The 23,012-nt window shown below is 43.8% G+C and overlaps 1 protein-coding gene across 2 annotated transcripts; it reads right to left on the bottom strand.

The window, feature by feature from the left end:
- Positions 1-5,117: 5,117 nt before the first annotated feature.
- On the bottom strand, positions 5,118-7,868 carry MEX3B (mex-3 RNA binding family member B). Of its 2 annotated transcripts, XM_036736993.1 has the most exons (3): positions 7,802-7,868; positions 7,562-7,747; positions 5,118-6,703 (listed from the first exon to the last, which is right to left on the bottom strand). In XM_036736993.1, exons 1-3 carry the CDS (start codon positions 7,866-7,868, stop codon positions 5,259-5,261), a joined length of 1,698 nt encoding a protein of 565 aa, XP_036592888.1. In that variant the 3' UTR covers positions 5,118-5,258. The 2 variants fall into 2 exon arrangements, with proteins under 2 accessions (XP_036592888.1, XP_036592887.1); XM_036736992.1 differs by having other exon boundaries at positions 7,562-7,868.
- Positions 7,869-23,012: the final 15,144 nt, after the last annotated feature.

Here is a 23,012-nt window from a genome sequence, read left to right as displayed (position 1 = left end):
TACCCTTGACAGGAAAAAAATTAACATATATATCTACCCATAACTAGATGTTTTATATTAAATCTAGTTAAGTTTAGAGAAATAGGAATAAAGTCTTCAATTTTTCTTTTATTCCCTCCTGTGAGTTTTGTCTGAAGCAAACATTTGAATGTTTCAGGATGCTTTTACTGCCTCCTTTAAGGAAAAACCCTTAACACCTCTTGTTTCACAATTAACAGAAAGCAGCACAGGCCTTGTGGTGGGCAGACAATTGCCTACAAAGGGGTGATATTTCAGGGGTACAAGGAAGAACTACTTCCTTCAAAATGGCTCTTTCCTGCCCCCACTCCCAAACCCCCACCTGCTGGTTGAAGATTCAAATTCCACTGACATTCCCTTTTGCTTTAGGCTTTAATTCCTATTAAAATGTGATGAGAATAGAATTCAATATTGTCTTGAGAGCAGTTTTTAATTAGGAAGGGAGTTGCAGAGACTGGGCACGAAGGGCAGGTGGGGATGGGGAAGCCACCTAGTGGGATAATAGTAACAACAAAAGACAGGGTACCAAAGATAATTGGCTGGCCAGCCTGAAAAGAGCACTGAAGAAAACAAATTCTGGCCACTATATGGATAAAATGCAAGAAGTTCCTTCAGCAGGAGATAACTGGCTTTCTAATCCACGTGTAGAGATTTAGACTAATCTCTGGGGGAACGAAAAAAAAGGACTAAAATTCCCACCACTGTGCAACTGACTGATAGGGTGTGGGTCAAATCCCAGACCTGTTACTAACTCATAGATATCAACACTGGGTCAGTGACTACATTTCTTTGGACACTGACGGAGTCTAGTCCGAGATTATTGCTAAGGTCTAGCTCCAAATGCAATGCTCCTATGATATCAGATTCTCCAAGAGCACCCCTCAATGCTCCTCACCTACTATATTCCAGCCAAAGTGAACTCCTAGATGTCTGTTTCCCAGGGCTCCCATATACCTGCAATCCAATGAAATCTTCTACCTTCAGAGTTCAACTTAGGTGATACCTTCTCTTTGAGGTCTTCCCAGATCTTCTCCCCCACAAATGAAAAGGATCTCTCAGGTTTTCCTAAAACATTTTGTCATCATCTTTCCTTTGACCCATCACTTGCCACCTTGTTTTAGAATCATTGGTGCTTCTAAGTATTTGTGTTCCACACCTAAAAATCTGTGTTCTTCATAAGGAGGCAGCCTCCTTCTAAGGGCTCACTGAAGGAATTTCTGGCATTTCATCCACAACCTTGTTAGAATTCACTTTTCTCAGGACTCCTTTCCACCAGGGTTGGGCAATTTTTCATTTTCTTATCCTCAACACACAAGGCTCTGTACACAATAGGTGCTACTAGTATTGGTTGACTTAAATTGATTAGAGGGGGGAGACTGATAAGTGGAGTATAAATATAGAAGAGGCAGTCTAGAAAGACTGCAGGATTCAAAGCCAAAGGGGGCAAACAGTGGAAAGAGTTGCCGTGCAGCTCAAATCTCACCTGTGATGCTACCTGTAACCTTCCCTGGGGCCTCAATTTCCTCACCTGTAAAATAAGGGGGTCACACTACATGGTCTCTGAGGCTCTAGGTCTACGATTGTCAGTCCAGGTAAGGTGGAGGGAAGAATCGTGGAGAGACCACTAATCATAACAGCTAGTCTTTGTATGGCCCTTTAAGGTTTGCAAAGCACTGTGCATATCTTCCGCTATATCCTTCAGAGGTATAGGCTATTATTATCCCCGCCCCATGTTACAGATGAGGAAAGTGAGGTTAAGTAGTTAAGTGACTTGTCACACAACAATAAATGCCCCAAAGTAAGATTCCAACTCAGTCCTAAATCCAGAACTCTTATCCAAGGAACAACCTAGTTGCCTCTTAAGGGGTAAAAAAGAGAAAGGCACAGAAAGGAGCGTTGGGGAGGGGGGAGTGGGAAGGGAGACTGACCTCCTTTTCAATTTTGAACCAGGAATTACCCTAGCACTACAGAAATCAACTGTACGGCAAGTCTATATTATCTACTTACAATTGTTTGGTTAGAAAGAAAATGCTTCCTTTGTAGATCTGTTCTCTTCTACATTGAGGATATTACCTCTTGGTTCCTTCCCTTCCAATATTCCTAACCACAAAAGTTAGAAGGTCCCAGAGATGTTCCAAGAATAGAAGCATGCAGTAAGGCAGGTACAGTTAGCATGCCTATGTATTTAAGTGAGACATCCTGCAAGAGTCAGAGTAGGGGTTTAATTCAAATCCTCCTTAGCCTGCTCCCCACCCCACCCCCAGCTGTGAAAACGGTATTTTCTTTGTTTACTTAGACACACTCACACAGACACACAGACATACACACACAGACACACACATATGAAGGAAGGACTGTTTTCAAGGTATTTTGCTGCAGAGACAGCCTCCAGCAGTGGGAAATGGGTTGGGGAATTGCTGCAGACACAATCTCTTGTTACTGCCAAGCCTGATACTGAGAAGCTGCTTCCTTCCTTCCACAGCCCCCTGCTACCAGCTCGTGCACACCCTTGGGATATGGGACAAAAGCCATCCTCTGGATGCCTTCTACCAAATGGGGATGATCCATCTCAACACTCTGAGTAAGTAAAGAGAGGGCCCTCATTCTCCAGAAATATGATTCACTGGACAGTCTGACGGATGTCTCCAAATCAAACCTTTTTCTCACCCTCTAAAATAGCCTTAAAAACACCTACCACAAAAATCCTAAGGGAAGCCTATAGAAACTCAATCAGCACTCATGAATTTTTTTTTTTGTTATTGAGAGCCCTTTTCTTAAAATGATAAAAAGTACACCAGTAGGGAAAGCTGATTATACAAAAAGGGATCTTGGTCGTGGCCAAAGCAATTAAAAACAGCTAAATGAGGGGCAAGAACTTATTCTTGGAACACCATGAACCACAAGAGGAAGTATATGTTAAAAGGTACCTTAAGTTAAAAGGACATGTTAGGTAATGTCAGAAAGCTTTTCTGTATTTAAGCAAAAAGTTAAAACTTGCCAGTATTGGCCGGGTTCTTCTTTTTTAACATAATTTTCTCACCCTTACTGACTAGCATCTACAAGAACCTTATCCATCACAGTGTCATAAAAAGCAGACAAGCCAAACAATGGGGACGGCCACACAAAGACAGTTACTGCAGAGATTTGAACTGGCCATTCCTGGCTTAAGGGACCTCTGATAAAGGGGGAAGGAGAAACAGGTAGAATATAGTCTATCTCTATTTTTGGACTTCCCTGTGGAGATACTCCACGTTATCCACCCTTCATTAGAAGAAAAGCCTGTGTTTGGGTTTCCTTTTCTCCCGGGTAGCAGCTCAAAGAGCATTTCAACAATCTAGAGAATCCTAAGAACAACACAATTCTCGAGGCATTGCTGATGTCAGGCACAGAAACACTCAGCGCCAAACCAAAAGCCATCCAGCCCAGCCTGCAGGTGTACACAGTCAAAAAGCAAACAAAAACTCCCTAAAACAACAAACAGTTAACACCCCAGGCCTGTCAAAGCCAATTAGCCTGCCCCTCAACCAGACACCTATCAGGAAACAAGCTTCATAATTTATCAAGATTAAATGAGAGCCCCTCCCTGTCTGTATTAAGGCAATAAGACTGATCATCTCTACTTATCACAAAGAAACCACTCTTAAAGTTAAGACCAGCTGCCATGCACATTTCAGAGAAAACACCTTTACCTAAAGGCAGGGCTACACCGTGCCAAATATAACTCTTACCTCTCAAGTTCATTACTTCTATTAAGTGCATAAATTATACAATTAAAGTCAATGTATTTTTAACTTACCTGCTGTTTAGCCTACATCAAACACTTAAAAGTAGGAGAGGGACAGTTCCCTCTAGAATATTACACTCCCTGGTTCTTAAAAAAAAAAGAGTCAAATCACCACAAGAGACTCATATTCTGTAATATTTTACTTTATTTATATAGAAATACTTAAAAAATGAAGTAGCACCATTACTTAAGTTTTACCTTTATTATGTAGAACTTTAAATGTCAGAAAAATAAAACTCTTGATACAATTTCAAATCTTGTCTCAGCAAATATAATATTAGTATTTGACCATGAGGTTAAAGGCCCTTTATCATAAAATAAAATATACTTTGTTTTTTAAACTTTGCTCAGTAAAGTACATTTAAGCTCAAGTAACATCACCTACATATACATAAACAAGTGGTAAACAAATGTATTAAAATAGAAATACTAAAACTAGTGGTGCAACAGAATTTTTGTAACTTCCACTGAATTCTATTTATACAAATGTTAGAAAGCGTCAACGGTTCCTTTTGACATGTTTAAACATTTCCATTTTTTGTAATAATATAGAATAAAATATGTCTTATATCACTGAATAGAAAATATGCTGGGTGAAGTAGATTTAAAAGATTTTTCTGAACCTATAAAATCTCCATCCCAACAGAATACTGTTCAAAGCATTACACATTTTATGGTTTGTAATTCTGTCACAATTGTGTGATATTAAAATAATACAGTGTTCTTTGCCATAAGGCCATACTAAAATAAAAAGATTTAACCCAGCTACAAAAAAGTTCACTGAACTTAAATTAAAATACTTGTAAACATCTTTGCAATATGAAATATAATTTTTCAAGTCAAAAAAGAATAAAATACTTCAATCTGTATTAATGCAATTTCTCTTTTAAAACCTTTAAACGTTTTTTTAATATATATAAGAGATATGTTACAGTTTCTTTAAGTTTAATAAAGCTGCAGTATCATGGTTTCACAGGCATTCCTTGCCTTTCAAGAACATTCCAAAAGTATCCACTGTATTTCTGGAATAAGCATTTCTAGGGGACTCACCAGCAAGAGGGACATACTTACTCAAAGTCCACACATGATATAGGCATTATTATCATTATTATTATTCACTTTTCCTACTTTAAAGAAAGAAAAAAACTTTGGGAGATATTCTTTTGGAGGCTTCCTACTTTAAAGTACAGTGTAAAAACAATTACTAATAGAATGTCCTTGCTTCTATTATTTTTATAGCATGCATTTTAGATGGTATAGAGATTTCCCCAGGCTACAGTACACTTGATGCAAATATCCTGGCAAGTCCCTTAAAAAAATTTTTTAAATTAAAAAAAAATGTGCAGATACTACAGCTTTAAAAGCTCATCTTGGATCTCGGGAGTGTGTAAGGTTGGTAGAGAAAAGAGGGTGTGTTTGCAGGGGCAGAGGAGAGTGTGTGTGGGTGTGTTTGCCTTTATGAAAATATACGAATGGCCTGAGTAACTGCGGTGTGGCAGACTGGGCACTCGGGCTCGCTCTTCTCGCAGATGCGGTTGGCACACTCCATGCAGAAAAGGTTGTGCCCACAGGGCACCAGAGCCGCTATCACCTCGCTCTCAAAGCAGATGGAGCAATCGCGGCTGCCCTTGCGCCGCAGTCCCGAGGAGGAGGACGAGGAGCTGGACGAGGAGCTGGACGAGGAAGACGAGGCAGACGAGTCCGACGGCGGGAGGCCGGGCAGGTGAGCGCCCAGCCCGTTGGCGTAAGCGGGGTACCCCAGGCCCCCGCCGCCGGGGTCGCTGCGCACCCGGCGCGCCAGATGGTGCTCGCCCCCCACGCCGTGCAGGGGAGGGGACAGGCGGGGGCAGCTGACGCCGGGGTGCAGCCGACGGTGCACCAGCAGCCCCAGGTTGGCATTGGGGGACGCGCCCCCGCCGCCCCCAGGGAAGACCACGGAGGAGGACGAGGCGGACGAGGACGCGGAGGAAGAGGAGCAGGAGGAGGACACCGGAGCCGCTGGGCCCCCGCCGGGGGACCGCTCGAACTGGGACCAGATGAGTTGGGCCCCAGGCGGCGGGGCTGGCGCCGGATCGAAGCCTGGCAGCTCCGCGCAGCAGTCCGGGGAGGGGGCCGCCTCTCCTCCGGGGTACACATAGCCGTTGCCGTTGTTATTGTTCCCGTTGTGGGCGAAGCTGAGCGCGGGGCTGGGTGGGCTGTAGTCCGTCAGGCGTGGGGTGGCCGCAGCGCTGGTGCTGCCGCCGGTCCCCCCGCCAAAGTAAGAGTCCGTGGAGGCGCTGCCCAGAGAGCTGGAGCTGTCGTTGCGGTAGCTGGAGAAGGGCTTGCGACCCGGGGTGGGCGTAATACTGGGAGTAGGCTTGCTCCAGAGGCTCCCGGGGCCGGGCCCGCCGCCCCCGTGGTGCAGGTCAAAGCCCACGTCGGTGCCATTGGCGTGGAAGTCGTTCTCGTCGGTGAGCTCGATGATTCCCCCGGTGCGCAGGGCGATGTGCGCCTCGATCTCCTCCCGAGCCCGGTCCACGTTCTCGGGCATGCCGGTCACCTCGAACACGGGCTCCTTGTCCCGGCTGGGCGTGACGATGTAGGTGTGGGTCTGCTGCTGGATCCGCTTGATGGTGGCCCCCTTGGGTCCCACCACCAGCCCCACCACGCGGTAGGGCACCCGCACCTGGATGGTGGTCTGGCCAGGCAGGTTGGGCGGCCCGGGCACCGTGCCATTGAGAGCGGTGTTTTTATTCCGGGAGGCGCGGATCATGGAGAAATGCTCCGCGGCCGAGATGATCTCCCTCCGGGCCATAGCTACGTCCTCCTTCCTGCCAGTCACAACAAAGACAGGCTCCTCCCCGCGAACCGGGGTCTTGATGTAAGTGTTGGTCTTTGCCCGTAGCGCTTTGATTTTACAACCTGGGAGCCGGGATGCAGGGAAAGAGAGAAAGAAACACACCGATTATCCGGGCATAACCGCGGAGGTGGGGGGTCAGCGGCTGCAGACCCGGGAAGCGGGGCGGGATGGGGGGCGACTTGGCGTTTCCTCCCTCATGCATACACTCTGGAGCGGGGGCACTCGCAGGGAGGACGGGTTTGCTTGGAGCTCGAGGAAAAGCCCCATCCGATCCCCAGCCCTCCGAAAAGACGGCAGTTGCCATGGGCTCAAAAGCAAAATCGAATACAAGTCAGCTGGGGGAAAAAAATGCTGATCCACACTTAGTGCCCAACACACATTCCTTCAGAGTAAATCAGTTGGAGGGGGAAAGGAGAGTGGCTGCAAGAAGATCACTCCCTCCCAATGCGGATGGTCTTGATTCCCGTGCCCATTGTTCCTCTTCTATGCTCCATTTCGGTTTCTAGAAATCCTGACTTCTCTTCCTCTCCCTGATTCTCCCCCTCCCCCCACACTCTCAAAAAGGAGGGACCACATTTTCCCCCTGAATGCATTTCCCATTAAATTAAATTTCCCGGGGCGAAGGAGGGGAAAGGTGGGCGAGATGGGCTGTGATTTTAGTGGGTGAAAGTGCATCTTGGCATTGGTGCAGCAAGGCTCCAGGAAAACCCACATCTGCACTTTCTTTGTCTGGGGGGACTGCCCGTAATAGCATCGCTAGTTCACTTCAGCTTTTAGTGTCGCATATCACATACATACACACACACACACACACCCCACATCACAACACACATGTCCGCCCAGCATGGAAAGCACCCCCCTTTTAATTCCTTCCACTCTCTATGATTCTTTAGCCCACCCAACTTCCTCCAAATACCCACCTTGCCTTCCCACTATCTCCGCGACATGTTCCGAGCTGGGCACCGGCACACACTCAGTCATGTTCACGCTCTTCTTCCGGGGCTCATTGTCGTACAGGGAGCCGGTCTCGTCATTGTCCAGCCCCAAGAGCGAGAGCTGATCCAGCGCGATCTGCAAGGCTCTCTGGTCATCCAGGGTTTCTCCACCTCCGCCGCCGCCACCACCGCCGCCGCCGCCGCCGCCGCCTCCTCCTCCTCCACCACCACCGCCACCGCCGCCACCGCCGCTCCCGTTCCTCTCCAGGTCTGCAAAGAGCGAACTGGGCATAGTTCCCCTGTGTGTGCTGCACCCTCCTTCTCCTCCTCCTCCTCCTCCTGCACTCGGTTCAGTAGTAAAAGATCAGACACAAAGAAAAACCCAAGGCAGATGGCCAGGAGGAGAGAGGAGGGAGGGCGGCTGCTTGGAGATGGCTCAGCTGCCGTTTTTTGCCTTTATTATCTATTCTTTCAGTGCAATCCGGTTTATAAAATGCTTGCAGAGTCCCCCCACCTGGTTCCCCACCCCAAATTTTCTGGAGGGGTGGGGTGGGGGTAATAATGGAGAGGATGAGATTTCCCCCGGAGTTCCTGCCTGGCCACAATGCCAAGAGATGGTAGCGTTTCTTTAAGGAACCCCTCCCCGGCTCCACTCACTCACTCAGCGTTTTTTCCTCTTCTCCCCTCCTCTAGTCTGAGCCACTGCAGCCAGACGGCACTAGAGGGGGATAAGGGAACCGCAACGTCACGGGCAGGAGCTGACACTACAATGCTACTGACACTATCGCTGTGTGAGGCGATTGGACAGGCGGGAAGCGGAGAGGGCGGGAGGAGGATGTCTTAACAGTCTCCCTTCCTCGCCCCCTCCCCACCCCCGCCCTCGTCCTCCCTTCCTTCTCCCCTCCCTTCCCTCGCCCCTCCCCCCTGCCCCCCCCCCCGCCGCAAACGCCTCTCTTTGTTGTCTAATGCAGAACAATAAAGACTCGAGACACTTGTTTGTATCTATCAACCAGGGATAAATCATTGTTTCCATGTGTCCCCTCGCTGTTCCTTATTTTAAAGGGGGAAACGTGCTGAACTTTTTTTTTTTTTTTTTTAGTAATTGTATAAAGGGGCCGGAGTCTAATGGACCGATTCCCATAAACTACTTTTTCCTGCTCCTCGTAAATCACTTTCAAAGAGGAAAGGTGCGTCTTGGAGGAAGGCCTATTGTCTGTCCAACTCGGCGTTACGCTCCTCACAGAAGCCTTGACAAAGAAAACTTGAGTGGGGGCAGAATTATGCTGGCCAAGTGTTAAGAGATGAAAGGGAAAGGGTAATCGGAAACGCCGCCTGGAAGGCTGCCTACCTTCACAAAAAAATGCACATGACAATAGAAGCAGCTTGCAACGGAACTCGCGCGCGCCCACGAACACGCGCGCACACACATACACACGCACACACAACCCGCAACGGTGATCACTATTTCATTTCAACCCATTTTGACTCCGCTTCGATAGGACTGGGCGTGCACTTATAAGGTCAGAAGGAGCACCTGCCTGCTCGAAGAATAATAATCAGTTTCTAAAACTGATCGGTTTCATTCCGGACTCCCGCGGAACAGACCATCGCCCAGCTTGCACAGACAAATGCAAAGCTGCCCTAGTGCAATTCGGGTGAATGGGGCATGCGCGCCGGGTCGCCTGGAGCAAGCGAGGCATGCGCGGTGTGCCGCCCCCCTGGGTTTAAGTGGAAGGAGGAGGGCTGTCACTTTAAGACTGGGGCTGCATACTCGGAAAGAAGGCTGGACCCGGGAGTCGTCCTCAGCCGCCCCAGGCTCCTCCCCGGCGGGAGCAGCAGCTCGGCTCTCTGGGATGTGCGTGCGCCCGCCCGCCCTCCTGCCTGCCTTGCCCTCCTCCCACCCCCAGTCTGCAGCTACAAGCCGCGTCCTCCCGGGGCAGAGCTCGTATGCTCAGTCTTTGTGCCGTCTGCGGGATTGAGGATGGGGATAGGGAGGAGGATGGGACGGGCAGGCTGACCGCCGCGTGGACGCACTCAGGGTCTGCTGGGCTGTGCAGTCCTCCTCCCTTGAAGAGACATTGGAGGCCTTCCCGGGAGGTGGGGGATCTAGGTCCCCGGTGGGAGCTGGGGGTGGGGCGAAGGAGGACGCGTATCCTCGCTGGGGTTTCAGGAAAGGCAAAGAGAAGGAAGGAGCCAACCCTTTCGAGGCAAGAAAGCTGTCCCCGTCCCTGGTCCAGATGCTGGACGGCAGTCCACAAAACCTGCCATCCCCCAAGCAACGGCTGTTGAACCGTGGCCGGAGGAAGGGCAGGCAGGGAGTCCAGTGGTGCCCGCCTCCCTTGTTCTGTCCCTCCTTCGGTCGGTCTTTCCATCCCTCCCGCCCCTTGACAGCTCTCTAAGCCTTCCGCGGGGCCGTGGCTGGGGCAGGCTGGGAAGGAAGGCGTGACCGCTTAGGGGTCTGGACCGCTTTCGTGGGGCGGTTGGACCAGGACTTGCAGACCCATTGGCTGGGGGAGGGGGAGGAGGGACGCGAACTCTCAAGTAGCCTCGTGTCACTCTCACGCGGGCGGGAACTCGGCTGTCTCCCTCCCCCACTCGCGTCCTCCCAGGCTTCTGACCTGGGAGCCAGACACCCGTTTTCACACACGCGCTTTTCTCCATTTCTCTTTCCCTTTGTTCAGTCCTTTGCTGTTTAATATCCTGGCTCTTTTCCTCCCACCGGGGTCAGCCCCTCACTTCACAATTGCCTCATCGCCTCCAGGGTTCAGACTTTTTCTTTCTGAAATGATCCATCTTTCAGTGCCTTGTGATGACGAGGGTTTTACTTATCTCCAAGATCGCAAATATATAATCGCATTGAAATGTACCAAGCGATCCACTAGCAGCAAGGTATATTAGTAGCAGTAGAGATGATAATCATAGGAATGAGAATTCTGTTATTTCCCAGACCTTACTCCTGGAGGGATAAAGTGCTTAATTTCTTTTCATCGCGCCGGGTAGAGATAGGATCTCGAAGGGAAGTCCACTCGAGAGCGGATTTAAAGGGTAGGGTGCTGATAATGCCCCTGAGGGAATTAAGTGTAACAAGTCACAGGTAATTATTTATTGTTGCCATTTCCTCCAGGATGTTTACATCTGTTTCAATGGGCTCTTTTTGTTTGTTTGTTTTTCTCCGAAGGGGCTGCTTGCAGGTCCTGGGCTCTTAGAAAAATGTTGCCTAAACCTCAGTTTTAAACCACAGCCAAAAGAAAAAATCTGCTAGGGAAACGTTTATATCCCTTTGCCCCATCTTTGAGAAAAGAATCCAAATGTTGTAGAAAACTGATTATCAGCTTGAGGGAATGAGGCCAAGGCAGTTATCTCTAGGCTCCTGCTGAGATGAATGGGTTCTGACTGCCCAATGTAGGGTCCTGGCAGGATAAAATAAAGATGTCATTACTAGTGTTACTCCTGGGCTGTAAAAGACAATATGCAACCCCGACAACGAAAGTGTGTTGGCAGAAATTTTAAAAGTTTTTCAAATTTGAATTTTTTTAAAGGTTTGCAGTGTTATTTCCTGGGGACAAATTATGTACCGAATTGTATTAGGAAGTGCTTGGTTCCTGAATATATCCTATTTGATCAATTTTTCATATTCATACAAACTTTTTTTTTTAAATCTCCAAGGTGAAAAGGTTTTACTTAGATTTACACAAAGGTAATCAAATTCGCTTAAACTCCCTGGGCCTCGGTTTACTCATCTGTTAAAAGAAGGGATTGGACTAAAAGGCATAGGAGCTTGCTTCCAACTCTAAATCTATTATTATTCTATGCAAATTCAAGATAAAGAGGACCCAGACTCCTTCCATAGGGGAGGGTCAAGGAGTACTTTTACACAGCTTCTCACTCCTGGATTTAAAGGGCAGGGTGGAAAAGGTAGGAATAAACGCTTCCTTCCAGACCACAGTAATAAGACACCAAGTTCTGGCTAAACCTTGAAGAATCCTAGATATAAAAAGTTGAGAATCTATACCTAAAAGAGTACCACTTATGGGACTAGGAGAGTTAAGTGTACAACTGAAATTATGTATGACTGCAACCAGGGAGGAAATGGCCTGGGGCCAGAGAAGGGGAGCAGTGAGGAGAGAGGGGAAAAAAAAAACAAAGGAGGAAGGAAGAGCAGGAGGCAGTGAGAGATGTGGGTCAGCGAGTGACTTTAAGGGGACCATATTATCAGAAAGACAGAAAGTTGCAATTTCCGAAACTGCTTTCCTCGTTTTAAACATTATCAAATTAGATGATATATGTGGAGACACTTGGTAAACAGTAAAGTAGTCATTATGAGTGCCTAAGACTCGCCCAGTTCCCAAAATCTTCATTAAAACTCAACTCTGGAGAAATTTTGCCTTAGGCATCTCAGTTCTCTCAGTGCCCTTGCCCCCTAGGAAATTGACATGGACACTGACACCTAATGATTTGGGGTATGATTGTCCATTGGTCAAGGCCTCATCTCGAGAATATCCAGCAGTCTCTTTCACTTTTTGAAGTACCAATGTCAAAGGTACTATCTGGCCCAATTCTGCATCCTTTAGCGAACTAAATTTGTCCCAGATGCTCAATTTGATTTAATTAATACATGTTTATTGAATGGCATTGATGCTCTTTAGTTGTGTTGTATTTTCTCTTTTTCTTAATAGAAAAGGTGATGATACATCGTGCCTCATTAGTTCAGTTGCTGTCCTTCCCAGAGTTCTGCATGACTACAGAGACAAGGCTTCTCCTGCTTACAAAGCCATATATACCTAGAGTTTTTCAATGTGGAGTTTTAGATGTGATGCAGTATTTCATTTGACACATAATCTCAAAGAAAAGTCCATTTTTTCACAAAAGGCAATAGATCCAATGAAGAGAATAATAATGATACTTTGTGTAGTTTCTGTTCCTCAGGAGTTCTGATTTACAGACATTCTGCTTGTTTTTGCTTTTAAATTTTCACAAATCTCTTCAAAGCAAGTAGCAGAGAGCCTCACTTTGTAAACAATATAACCACAACTTATTTCACCTCCTCAAGGTAAATTATGATGTGTGGATTACTAGACTAAACAACTAATATTATAAACTGGGATAACTTTTAAGTGGTTATATTATTCAGAGAGGAGGCAAAAGGTATCAATACCCAGGCTTTTCCCTATGCCTGGAATGGCCTTTTCCCTCTTCCTTCCCCTGCGCTTCTACCATTCCCCTTCAATTCCTACTAATTCTTTTAAAGGGATAGGAATTGGACCTGTGATTTCATCAGTCTAGGGAACTCCTATAATTAAAGAAATTGCTTCTACCAATGTAGGTCAACATCTTCTCTGTAGCTTACAGATTTAGGGAGTTTTCCAGGTCAGGGGTGTAAAACCCCACTCCAGAGTGCCACCAAACCAGATTAAAATGTAATTGGGAAATAGTTAACAAAATAAATAAAAATACAGTAGAACACAGATAATGTTACTATGTAGTTTTCCAAGTCAGTATGCAGCCCACAGGGATCCTTATGTATTGTTTAGTCCTTGCATTAATCTTTGAGTTTGAAGCCAGTGGTCTAGCATACTGAAAGGTTAAGTGATTTGCCTGGGGTCACCCAGCCAGTACATTTCAATGGCTGGGCTTGACTGAACCTTGGACTTTCTGGCTTAGAGGTCTACTGTGCCATGCTGCCTCTCAAGTTCCTTTAAATACCAACTCAAATGCTACCTCCTCCATGAAGCCTTCCCAACTCTTAATAATAGTGAATGACCTTCTATTTCATGCATTATATCATAGCTATGTGGCAATTATATTAGAATGTGTAGCATTCCTGTTAGAATGAAAACTCACGATGACAGGGACCTTGGGCATCTATCTAGACGTATCTTCCTAGAGTGTAGTTGGCACAATATTCTGCATACACTAGGAGCTTAATATTTGCTGAATTGAAAATTCTGTCCTATCTATAGGAAATAAGTGCTTCGATGTATCTTGAATTGCATCGTTGTATCTCCCCTGTTGATTCTGTCTGTATCTGAAGCTAAAGCTGTATGTGTGTGTATATACACACACGCACTTATATCATTTATATACAAAGTATGTGTGTATATATGTGAATGTGTCTTTGTATGTGTGTGTATATATATTTATACACACACATATATAATATAAAACCAATATATATATATATATAGATAGATAGATAGATAGATAGATATACTTGCTCCTTCTTTTTGCTCACTCTTTCTTCTTCCCTACTCACTCAATGCTCTGAAATCTGGCTTCTTTCCCTGACTACTCTTTTAAAATTGGTCTCTCCAGTCACTAATGACCTCTTAATTGCCAAATCCAATGGCTTTTTCTCAGCATTTAGCTTCCTTTGCTTTTCTGCAGCCTTTGACACTGTGGATCAGTTCCTTGTAATTGATGTTTTCTTCTCCCTTGATTTCTGTGATACTTCCCTGCTTCACCTATTACTTTGCCTGATTAGTGCTTCATGTTGGATTTTCTCCTGCTGCCACCTAAGTGTGAGAGTCTCCCAACTTTCTGTCTTCTTCTCTCCTCTTTTTTTGCATGCTCTCCTACTACTGTGGTTTCAACTCTCATCTCTATGCAGGTTAACATGCAAAAACAAACACCAAGCTTTGGTTTCTTTTCTGAGCCAGTCCCACATTTCCAACTGTCTATTGGACAAGTCCACCTGGTTTCAATTCCATTCAGTTCAACAAACATTTATTAAGCACTTACCACGCATAGAAAGCACTTCTGCTAGGTTCTGAGGGACAGACAAGTTTAGATAAGACACATTCCCTACACAAATGGAGCCTATAGTCAAATTTGCTTTTGAATGGGAGAGTAGAATTCTCAGACCTGCTTATTAGGAAGATTATTTTGGCAGCTGTGTAAAGGATAAATTGGAGGAGTAAGAAATGGAAGGCAAGTTCAGTAGTTAAGGTTAAGGTGAAGAGGTTATATAGATACCACATTAAGATGGTACCTATATAAAGAGAGATTTTTGGGTATGGATACATAACATATGTCCAAGATAGACTAAATGGGCTTGCCAACATTCTCTATGGCAGGCAGTACGGTACAGTGACAAGAGTGCTGGATTTGGAGTCAGAGGTTCCAGTTCTGATTCTGTCAGTTACTATCTCTGTTACTTTGGGAAAGTCATTTCAAGTCTTTGAGCTTCAGTTTCTTCTATAAAATGAGAGAGTTGAATTAGATAACATCTAAGGTCTCTTCCAACACTGAATCTAAGATCCCAGGACTTGGCAGCTCATTATTGGGGGAGAGGGGGGGATGTAAGGTGGAAGCTTTGAAATCCAGGTGACTAGGAGTAAGGTGGTAGTATTAACTGAAATTGGAAGTATGCCCCACTGGAATTCAGTGATGGAATACTCATCAGTGTAACAGCAAGCACCCTAGCATACCCAGGATGGCCTGCTAGCACAGCTTCTTTGATCTGCTTTTAAAGGAAAAATAGCTTTCAACAATCTTACTTTAATTAAACATATAAATCATCCACTTAGTTCAGGGGGGAAAAGGTCAGCACCCTGAACATAGAGAAAATACAGAGAAGTTACAAGCAGAGAAAATAGCATAGATCAACAGACAAGGCTTTTAACTGTCTGAGAAATTAGCACAGATCAACAGACAGGGCTTCTAATTGTCTGACCAAACAGTATATACGTAGTTACCAGAGAGAGAAGCACCAACATCTGGGTTTTCAAAGCCCGGGGGCTTCTTAATGGCTACCCAGAGTCTCATGGGACCAAATGAGATGAATATTCTAACAATGAGTGAGCCCCAAAGCAAAAGGCCAACCTCGGAACATATATATATAGCCAAAAGGTATCATAACCTTCATGTTTCAGTGCCTAATTACCAAAAGGTGTGAAAGCCTTCAAGCAAGCAAGCCTCTCCATAAGCAAGCTTTCCCTTTAATTAAATTCCTCCTCCAATGGGCTCTATGTGATTCAGGATGTATCAACTGTGAGCTGGAGTTTTAAAGCCACAAAACATTGTGATTGAACACATTTGGTCACATTAGCTTATTAATGGACTAATGGACAAGGAAGATCTTTCTATTCCATTAACATTACAATCAAGTTCCACAAAGACCTGTCTTTTCTACCAATTTTCCTGGTTCTGTTGATAGCCTCACTGACTGGCCTCCTCAGTGACCCAAGTCTCAAAATCTCAATCATCCTGAACTTTTCTCTCTCCATTACCCCATTGTACCCCCTCATTTGTCAAATCCTGTAGTCTCTTTGTTTATATGATAGCTTTCATTGGTGTGATTTACTTCTGTCAGTATGGATTGAAACTTCTATACACGTTCTCATTCCTAAATCTCCATTTCTTAAAGTGTTGCTAGAGTATACATAAACACACATATGTATGCATACATGTATGTGTATGCATGCATTATATAAGCATATACAGTTATGTGCATGCACACTATGGAGTCCCATTAATTCACTCTCTATAGCTCCGGAACAACTTTACAAACCACTTCAAGGAAAAAAAAAATGACGATGCTACTTTTCCAATTATGGAAACTAGGGTTTTCATTCCATGATCTGTCGATCAGATTTTCATGGAAATGAATGTCAGGAGATCTCCATGCACTTTTCAAGAAGTTTTCCATCGATACCCCTCTATCAGTTATACTAGAGAAAAGGTAATAATTATAAAAGACAATCTCATATTTCATTAGTTTTCTTACATCTTTCCTGGACTGGACTATTTCTTCAAATGAAGGCAGCCCTCTGAGCAGTTCCCCACCCACCCCAAGTAGCTTTCTAAATAGCTTAAGGTGTGGGGGATGGGTAGTGGTCACATCAATACAAAAGCTCAGTTGGGAATCACTTTTGGCAAAAAGTAGGGGTTTTGTCCCTGGGCTACTTACTCCCATAGATATGTTAATGAAAACTTTTAAGTTGTTAACCCTCTTCTTCACGTGGATTTCTGCAGAATAGACACAAATGCATTCCTTTAAAATAGCAATATATCTGTGAGGGGAAATCCTAGAAAGTACACTGGGCAATTCATATTAGTAGTATGGGTCTCTAAATGCCATGAAAGCCTCTATCATTTTACTTAATATTATCAAGATTTTCAGAGAGGTAGTCGAATACCCATGAAATTCACCCCCTAGAGAGGATTGAAATACCTTTTCAGCACTTAAGTGCCATGTTTATGCATAGTCAGCAAGCCCGTTCTAAAAAGTGCCTTTCATTGAAAAAAACAAAAGACAGAATACCAGAAACACACGCTAAGGCCGAAGGAAAGAAAACAATACAGAAAAGACAGAATTCCCTGCATCTTTGTTTTTAAGTTTACTTCCCTAAAACTGATGACTGAAAGTGTGAGTTACACAAAATTTATTCAAGTGTCCCTCACTGGAGAAGCCACAAAAGGCAAGAAATAGTAATGATTCCATTAGAATTGGCCCATTGTTCTTTTAAAGGTTGGCTATGAGCCCACTTTAACTAGAATATCCTGTGTGATCCTGCAGACTGAGTACACACTCCTGGAAGCTATAAATTGGGAGAGCTCCTTTTGAATTGTGAATATTTCTTATAGAGTAATTTTACACTCCACTACATTGTAATTGATTGCCTCTCAATTCTGCGTCATTTCTCTCTGGAAAATTTATCTATGATTTAAATAACTATCTACATTTTTTATGGGTTGCTTTTGTTTGGATGTTCCAGCAGAAATCAGAGTCAGGAAGGATCATGTGATCACAGACTTTATTGCTGAAAGGTCCCTTAGAGATCATCTAATCCAACTTTCCCATTTTATAGGTTGCTCAAGGTCACATGAGTAGTACAAGGCAGAGCTGGAACCTGAATTCAGATCCTCAAACTATAAATCCAACATGTTCTCTACTTTGCCAGGCTGCTTTCCAGGCAATAAATATCTAGCCCAAGACTAGCGTAAAATTTCTTTTATCTAAAGCATCAGGATCTTGGTCTTTATCCACCCAACATCCACAAGCAAGTCGCTGATGAGAATGATAATATATTTGACAGGTGAGGAAACAGAAATGCAGAAATTACTGTCTTGGTCAAGGTTACAAAGCAGCAGGGAGGGGCCCAGTGCAAGGTTTCCCCAGTCTTCTGTTTTAGCCAGGGGCATAACTAGAGTTTGGAGTTCCCCCTTCAAAATCTGATAAAAATTTTCAAAGTTCAGAGTTGTGGAGAAAGTTGAGAACAGCAGAACAGAAGGGAGAAAGAGGAAGAGGAAAAATCCAGAAAGCAGATACAGTGAAGAGGGAAGAGAGGAGAAATCTACCTTAGTCATCCTCCCCTCTAAGCCTCCCCCCACCCAGATTCTCAGACTCCCATTCTGATGCTCACATCCCATGTGACCTTGGGTAACCCATTTTATTCCCTGGACCTGTTTCCTGATCTATAAAATGAAGGAGTCGGCTTTGGTAAACTCTGAGGTCCTTTCTAGATCTAAGTATATGATCCATGAGACCTAATATCCCTTCCTTCACTGCTCCCCTTTTCATTTCCCATCCCCCCCACCCCAGATCCAGCCAGCCCAACCCTCCTTAGTCCTACCCCATCTAGCACAACCTCAGGGTGCCTGACAAATAGACCCAGCAGATGCAATGGTCATAGATAGACATAACTGTTCCAACAGATACTGGGCAAGTTTTAAGTAACACAGATACTACTGTTTGCACAGTTGTGTATTTCTGAAGGGGAGGGGAATCTTCGTACCACAGACACCACTGTTCCTGCATTAGCTGCATCTGCGGCTGGAGTTAGTATACCATATGTGCTTTGGCCCTGGCAGATGTTGGGTGGCTTCAAGCACCAGAGGCAGTACTGTCCTCCCAGAGCCACATCTGCAAGGAAATTAAATCGCCTTAACATTACTGTGCCAGCTGAACCTTAAGCATATTCAAAATACACAAATAGGTAAAAGAAAAAAAAGAAGAACCCACTGAAAGTCACTCTAAGGGAAACAGCATTCAATCATCAGACATTCACAAAAATCATCAGTTCTGGTGCTCACTTCGTTTCAAAGAAGAACATTCATTATAGCTCCTTCTCTGTGAGAACCTGTTTTTCCCAGGTCAGCATTTCTTCTCAGAAAGGTAAAAAGACTAAAATCCACTTCATGGTTTGAACTAACTAGAACTTTAATCCTATGATCTTCAGGTGTCTTTTAAAAAAAACCAGCTCTAACATTTTATTGATTCACCAAATAAATGCTAACCCTGGCCTTAGAGCCCATGCTACAAAAAAAGTGTTTGAAGAATTGTAAGATTTTATAGCTGGAAGGCACCTTAAAGATTACTTAGGCCAATGGTTTTCAAATTTCTTAGTCTCAGTATTCCTTTACATTCTTAAAAATTATCAAAGACCACCCAAAGACATTTTTTATGTCAGTTCTCTCTGTTGATATTTACCATATTAACCATATCTTAGTATTATTGGGAAAATAGTTCTAACATGAAGATACACACACACACACACACACACACACACACACACACACACACACACACGGTTTCAGGCATGCCCATGGGTCCCCGAGGCCTTCCTCTTAGAACTGCTGATCTAGGCCAATCCCTGATGCAGTAGAAGTACCAGAACTGGGGTCTGAAGACATGGTTTTGAATGTTGACTCTGACGCTACTTACCTGGTTTTGGACAAGTCACTCCTTCTCTCCCAGTCTCTGTTTCTTCATCAGTTGAAACTGGCTTTTTGTTTATTTGTTTGCCTTTCCACAGGTTTCCCTGGAAATTAGCACATAGGAGTTTTCAGTAAATGCTTATTGATGTGACAAGATAACCAGTAAAGTAGCTTTAGCTCCAAGTGATTCATTTTTGCAAACAAGGAAACTCAGGCCTAAAGAGGTGAAGTAACTTGAGTGCCCAAGGTCACATAAATAGTTAAGTAGCAAAGCCAAGACTCAAGCCAAGATCTTTTGGTACTAGAACTAGTGTCCTTCTCAACTGCCGCCATATTGCCCTCTCTATACAGAGGCTAATACAATATTATGACTGGGGTCCAAAACAGAATCATAGGATTTAGGACTAGAAAAGACTTCAGAGATTATCTTGTTAAACCCCTAATTTTATAGTTGAGGAAACTGAGGCCGAAAGAAACTGAATAACTTGCTCAAGATCACAGAAATGGTAAGATCTTGATAGTAAGAGAACTTGGGAGCTCTGACTCCAAATCCAGAGATACTTGGCTCAAACGTGCTGAATTCATTTCAAGCAGCTATTTGATTGGGCATCCATAAGGTACAAGGCAACACACACACTCAATGAGAGGAGTGGAGATTATAACCTTTTAAAACTTCCTATTGACCTAGGATTCTTTTGCATTTCAGTCTAATGTTCAAGCAATCCTGTGCATTAGTGGATTGTGGACAGTGTTATAACAAGACCTTGGTATGTTTGTTAGGCATATGGTTTCCCACAAAACATTTTGACCAAGCATGTTAACGCATTGTGTTTCCTCGCTTACAATACAGGTGGGGCTCTCTTACATCTAACCCATCCAAACTACCTGTCACATTAATTAAATTTCTGAATATTAATCTATAGTGCTTCAAGTGATCTCCCTTCCTCTCCCCTTATCTATAAATGAATGCAAGTGCCACAATTTGGTTCTATAAATCAATGTGTATAAATCACTATTACTTGCAGAAATCTGTGGTGTGCATTTAGTCCCACTCCCCGGAAGAGGGGCAGGAATAAGGGGAATGACAACCTTCTAAAAGTGCTCACACCAACCCCAGGAGCAGTTAGCCTCCTAACTGGTTTGAGAATCCTAAATTCCCAAATTCCCTTTCTTAATTGACGCCATTTATCAGGAACTGAAGATCTTCATTTAGGGTGTCAAAAATACATGTTTGCTGGTACATATGTGTGTGTGTTTTCTAGGAACTTCCCATTTAGAAGCTCAGCGTTTCATGATGATGGTATTCACACAAAGCCATAGAATGGCAGAATTAGAAGGTTCCTTTAGAGGCAATCCAATTCTAGGACGTTTATCAAAGGCCGCATTTTTGTGTCAGGCATTGTGGTAGGCCCTGGGGATGCAAAGACAAAGATGAAATAGCCCTCAACCTCAGGCACTTGCATTACACTTGGGGTACACAACATGCACATACATAAATAAATAAATTCTATATAAATATACTCACACACAGGAAATACAAAGTAATTTTGTGAGCGCATTAACAAACTGTGGGAACCGGGAAAAACTTTATGTAGAAGACGGCACCTGAGATGATTCTTGAAAGAAACAATGGATGCTCGAAGGAGGCAGGGTGGGGGGAGGGGAGGGCAGTGCAGGCATGGAGGGACACCTACACTAGGGGGGTGAAGTTGAGAGACAGAATGTCCTGTACAATGAACAGCTAATGGGCCAATTTAATTGGAAATGCATAAAGGGGAGCAATATAAAGGTTGAAAGAACAGGTGGGAGTAGGATTGTGAAGAGTTTGGAATGCTTGATGTAGGACTTTTGTGTTTAGGGAAACCCCTGAAAATTGTCGGGAAGTACTCCTTGGGCTCCTGTCTCCTTCCATGGGCTAAAGTGACACCAGTATATCTCTCTGTTGTACTAATATTGGCCTTACCCTGGGCACTGCTGCCATTTTCCCAAAGAGCCAGGGCTGTAGCCCAAAACTCTATAACTAAATGTCTTCTCGAACTACTGACTTTAAAGAAAAATAAAGTTTCATTGATAGCTTTTGTTTTCACATCACCTAAATTTCAGCCACTGTCCCTCTGTTTCTACCCTCCTAGTGAGTCATCCCATATAACAAATAATTTTTTAAAAGAAAAAGGAGGGAAAATCCACAAAACCGATCTGTACTTTGAAAAAGTCTGAAAATGTGTGATGTTCCACATTTGTGAACCTCTCACCTTTGCAAAGGAATGGAGGGGGGGAGGGGAAGGTATCTTCTCATAGCACTTTTGAGGCCATGTTTGGCCTTCATAATTCTGTAAAATTTAATTTTTCCCCCAGTGGTTGTGATTCTTTCCTTTTATACTGTTATAGTCATTGTGCGTATTGTTTTCTTGACACTGCTTACTTCATTTCACGTAGTTCATATAAGCCTATGTTTCTCTGTATTCATCATATCTGTCATTTCTTAATATTTATCACATTTTAATTCTTTTTTTACATTTTATTACAATAATATTTTATTACATTTACATGCCACAATTTGTTCAGCCATTCCCCAATGCTATAGGTGGGTGTCTACTTTGTTTCCGGTATTTTGCTACCACAGCAAGTTTTGATATAAATATTTTGGTGTACTTGAGTCCACTGACTTATTTTCTGGGGATTTCAAGTGCTTTACCTGAACTTCTAGTATTGAAGTAAGCTCTCATTGTAGCTATCATGGTTTTCAGATTCTGATGTTCCTGGACCACAAAGCAGTAGTCATTAGCTTTTGACCACAGCCTACATATATCACGCATTGGAAATTCTCCTTGTTATGAGAATTCAGAGAGGTGGCTATATATAGTCCAGGCTACAGTCCTCAATCAGTTGTACCAGTTTTCCACTGAGCTAGTGGTAACAATGGAAGAAAGAACTTCATTGTGAGGTAGTGAGCTTCCCATCACCACAAGTATTCACACAGAGGCAATATAACCACTGACTGAGTCTGTTGTAAAGGACACTGGGGAGAAGCTTGAAATCAATAGCCTAATACAGATTTATTACAGTCCCTCTAATAAGGAAAAAAAAAAGCTGCTATCCATCATAACAACTGACCCTATGGGAGAGACAAATCAACCAACAAGCATTTATTAACTGCCTACTATGTGCCAGGTACTGTGCTAGGTATTGGGAACACAAACAAAAAGTAAGACTATCCATGTCCTCAATTCTATCAATATATTTTATATTATGGCTGCTTCATTGACTGTTCCTTTTGCAGTACCCATAGAAAGTAAGGATAGTCTAATACACACCATGATGCCTTCTGTGTAATTCATATTACCCATAAGAGACTCCCTGGTTCCACTCAAAATTGATAGTATTATCACAAAAACACACAGGGCCACAATTGAATTCTAAGCTTATACAGATAACAGAAACATTTTTTACCCAGTTTGTTATTTTAATATGTCACGTGAGTCAGATGAAAGACAGGGAAAGGTAAATCTCTCTTAGGTGATGAGAAACTACACCTTCCAACTCTCATCATTATCTAAGAAAGTAGAGGAGTTTCTGTATTGTTCTTTTATAATTTATAGAGCCCCATCCTTAAAATAGCCCCATAAGGCAAGGAATGTACATGTTAGATTGTAAGCTTCCCAAGGGCCAGGACTTATATAAGGTTCATCTTTGTATCAGCAATCATAACGCCTTGAACACTACAGGATTTTAATACTCAGTTAAACTGCTGAATTCCTTTCTGACAGAGGGGGAAACT

Source organism: Trichosurus vulpecula, chromosome 8 (assembly GCF_011100635.1).
Source record: "Trichosurus vulpecula isolate mTriVul1 chromosome 8, mTriVul1.pri, whole genome shotgun sequence".
NCBI classification, from domain to species: domain Eukaryota; kingdom Metazoa; phylum Chordata; class Mammalia; order Diprotodontia; family Phalangeridae; genus Trichosurus; species Trichosurus vulpecula.
Note: the sequence above shows the minus strand (reverse complement) of the source record. Positions and strands in the feature narration are given on the sequence as shown.

Bases quoted from the DNA above. Each gene is read 5' to 3' on its own strand.
- MEX3B (XM_036736992.1), bottom strand. From the start codon at position 7,868: ATGCCCAGTTCGCTCTTTGCAGACCTGGAGAGGAACGGGAGCGGCGGT. The intron at 6,704-7,561 runs GTGGGTATTTGG...CCCGGCTCCCAG, and splicing joins GGAGATAGTGGGAAGGCAAG to GTTGTAAAATCAAAGCGCTA.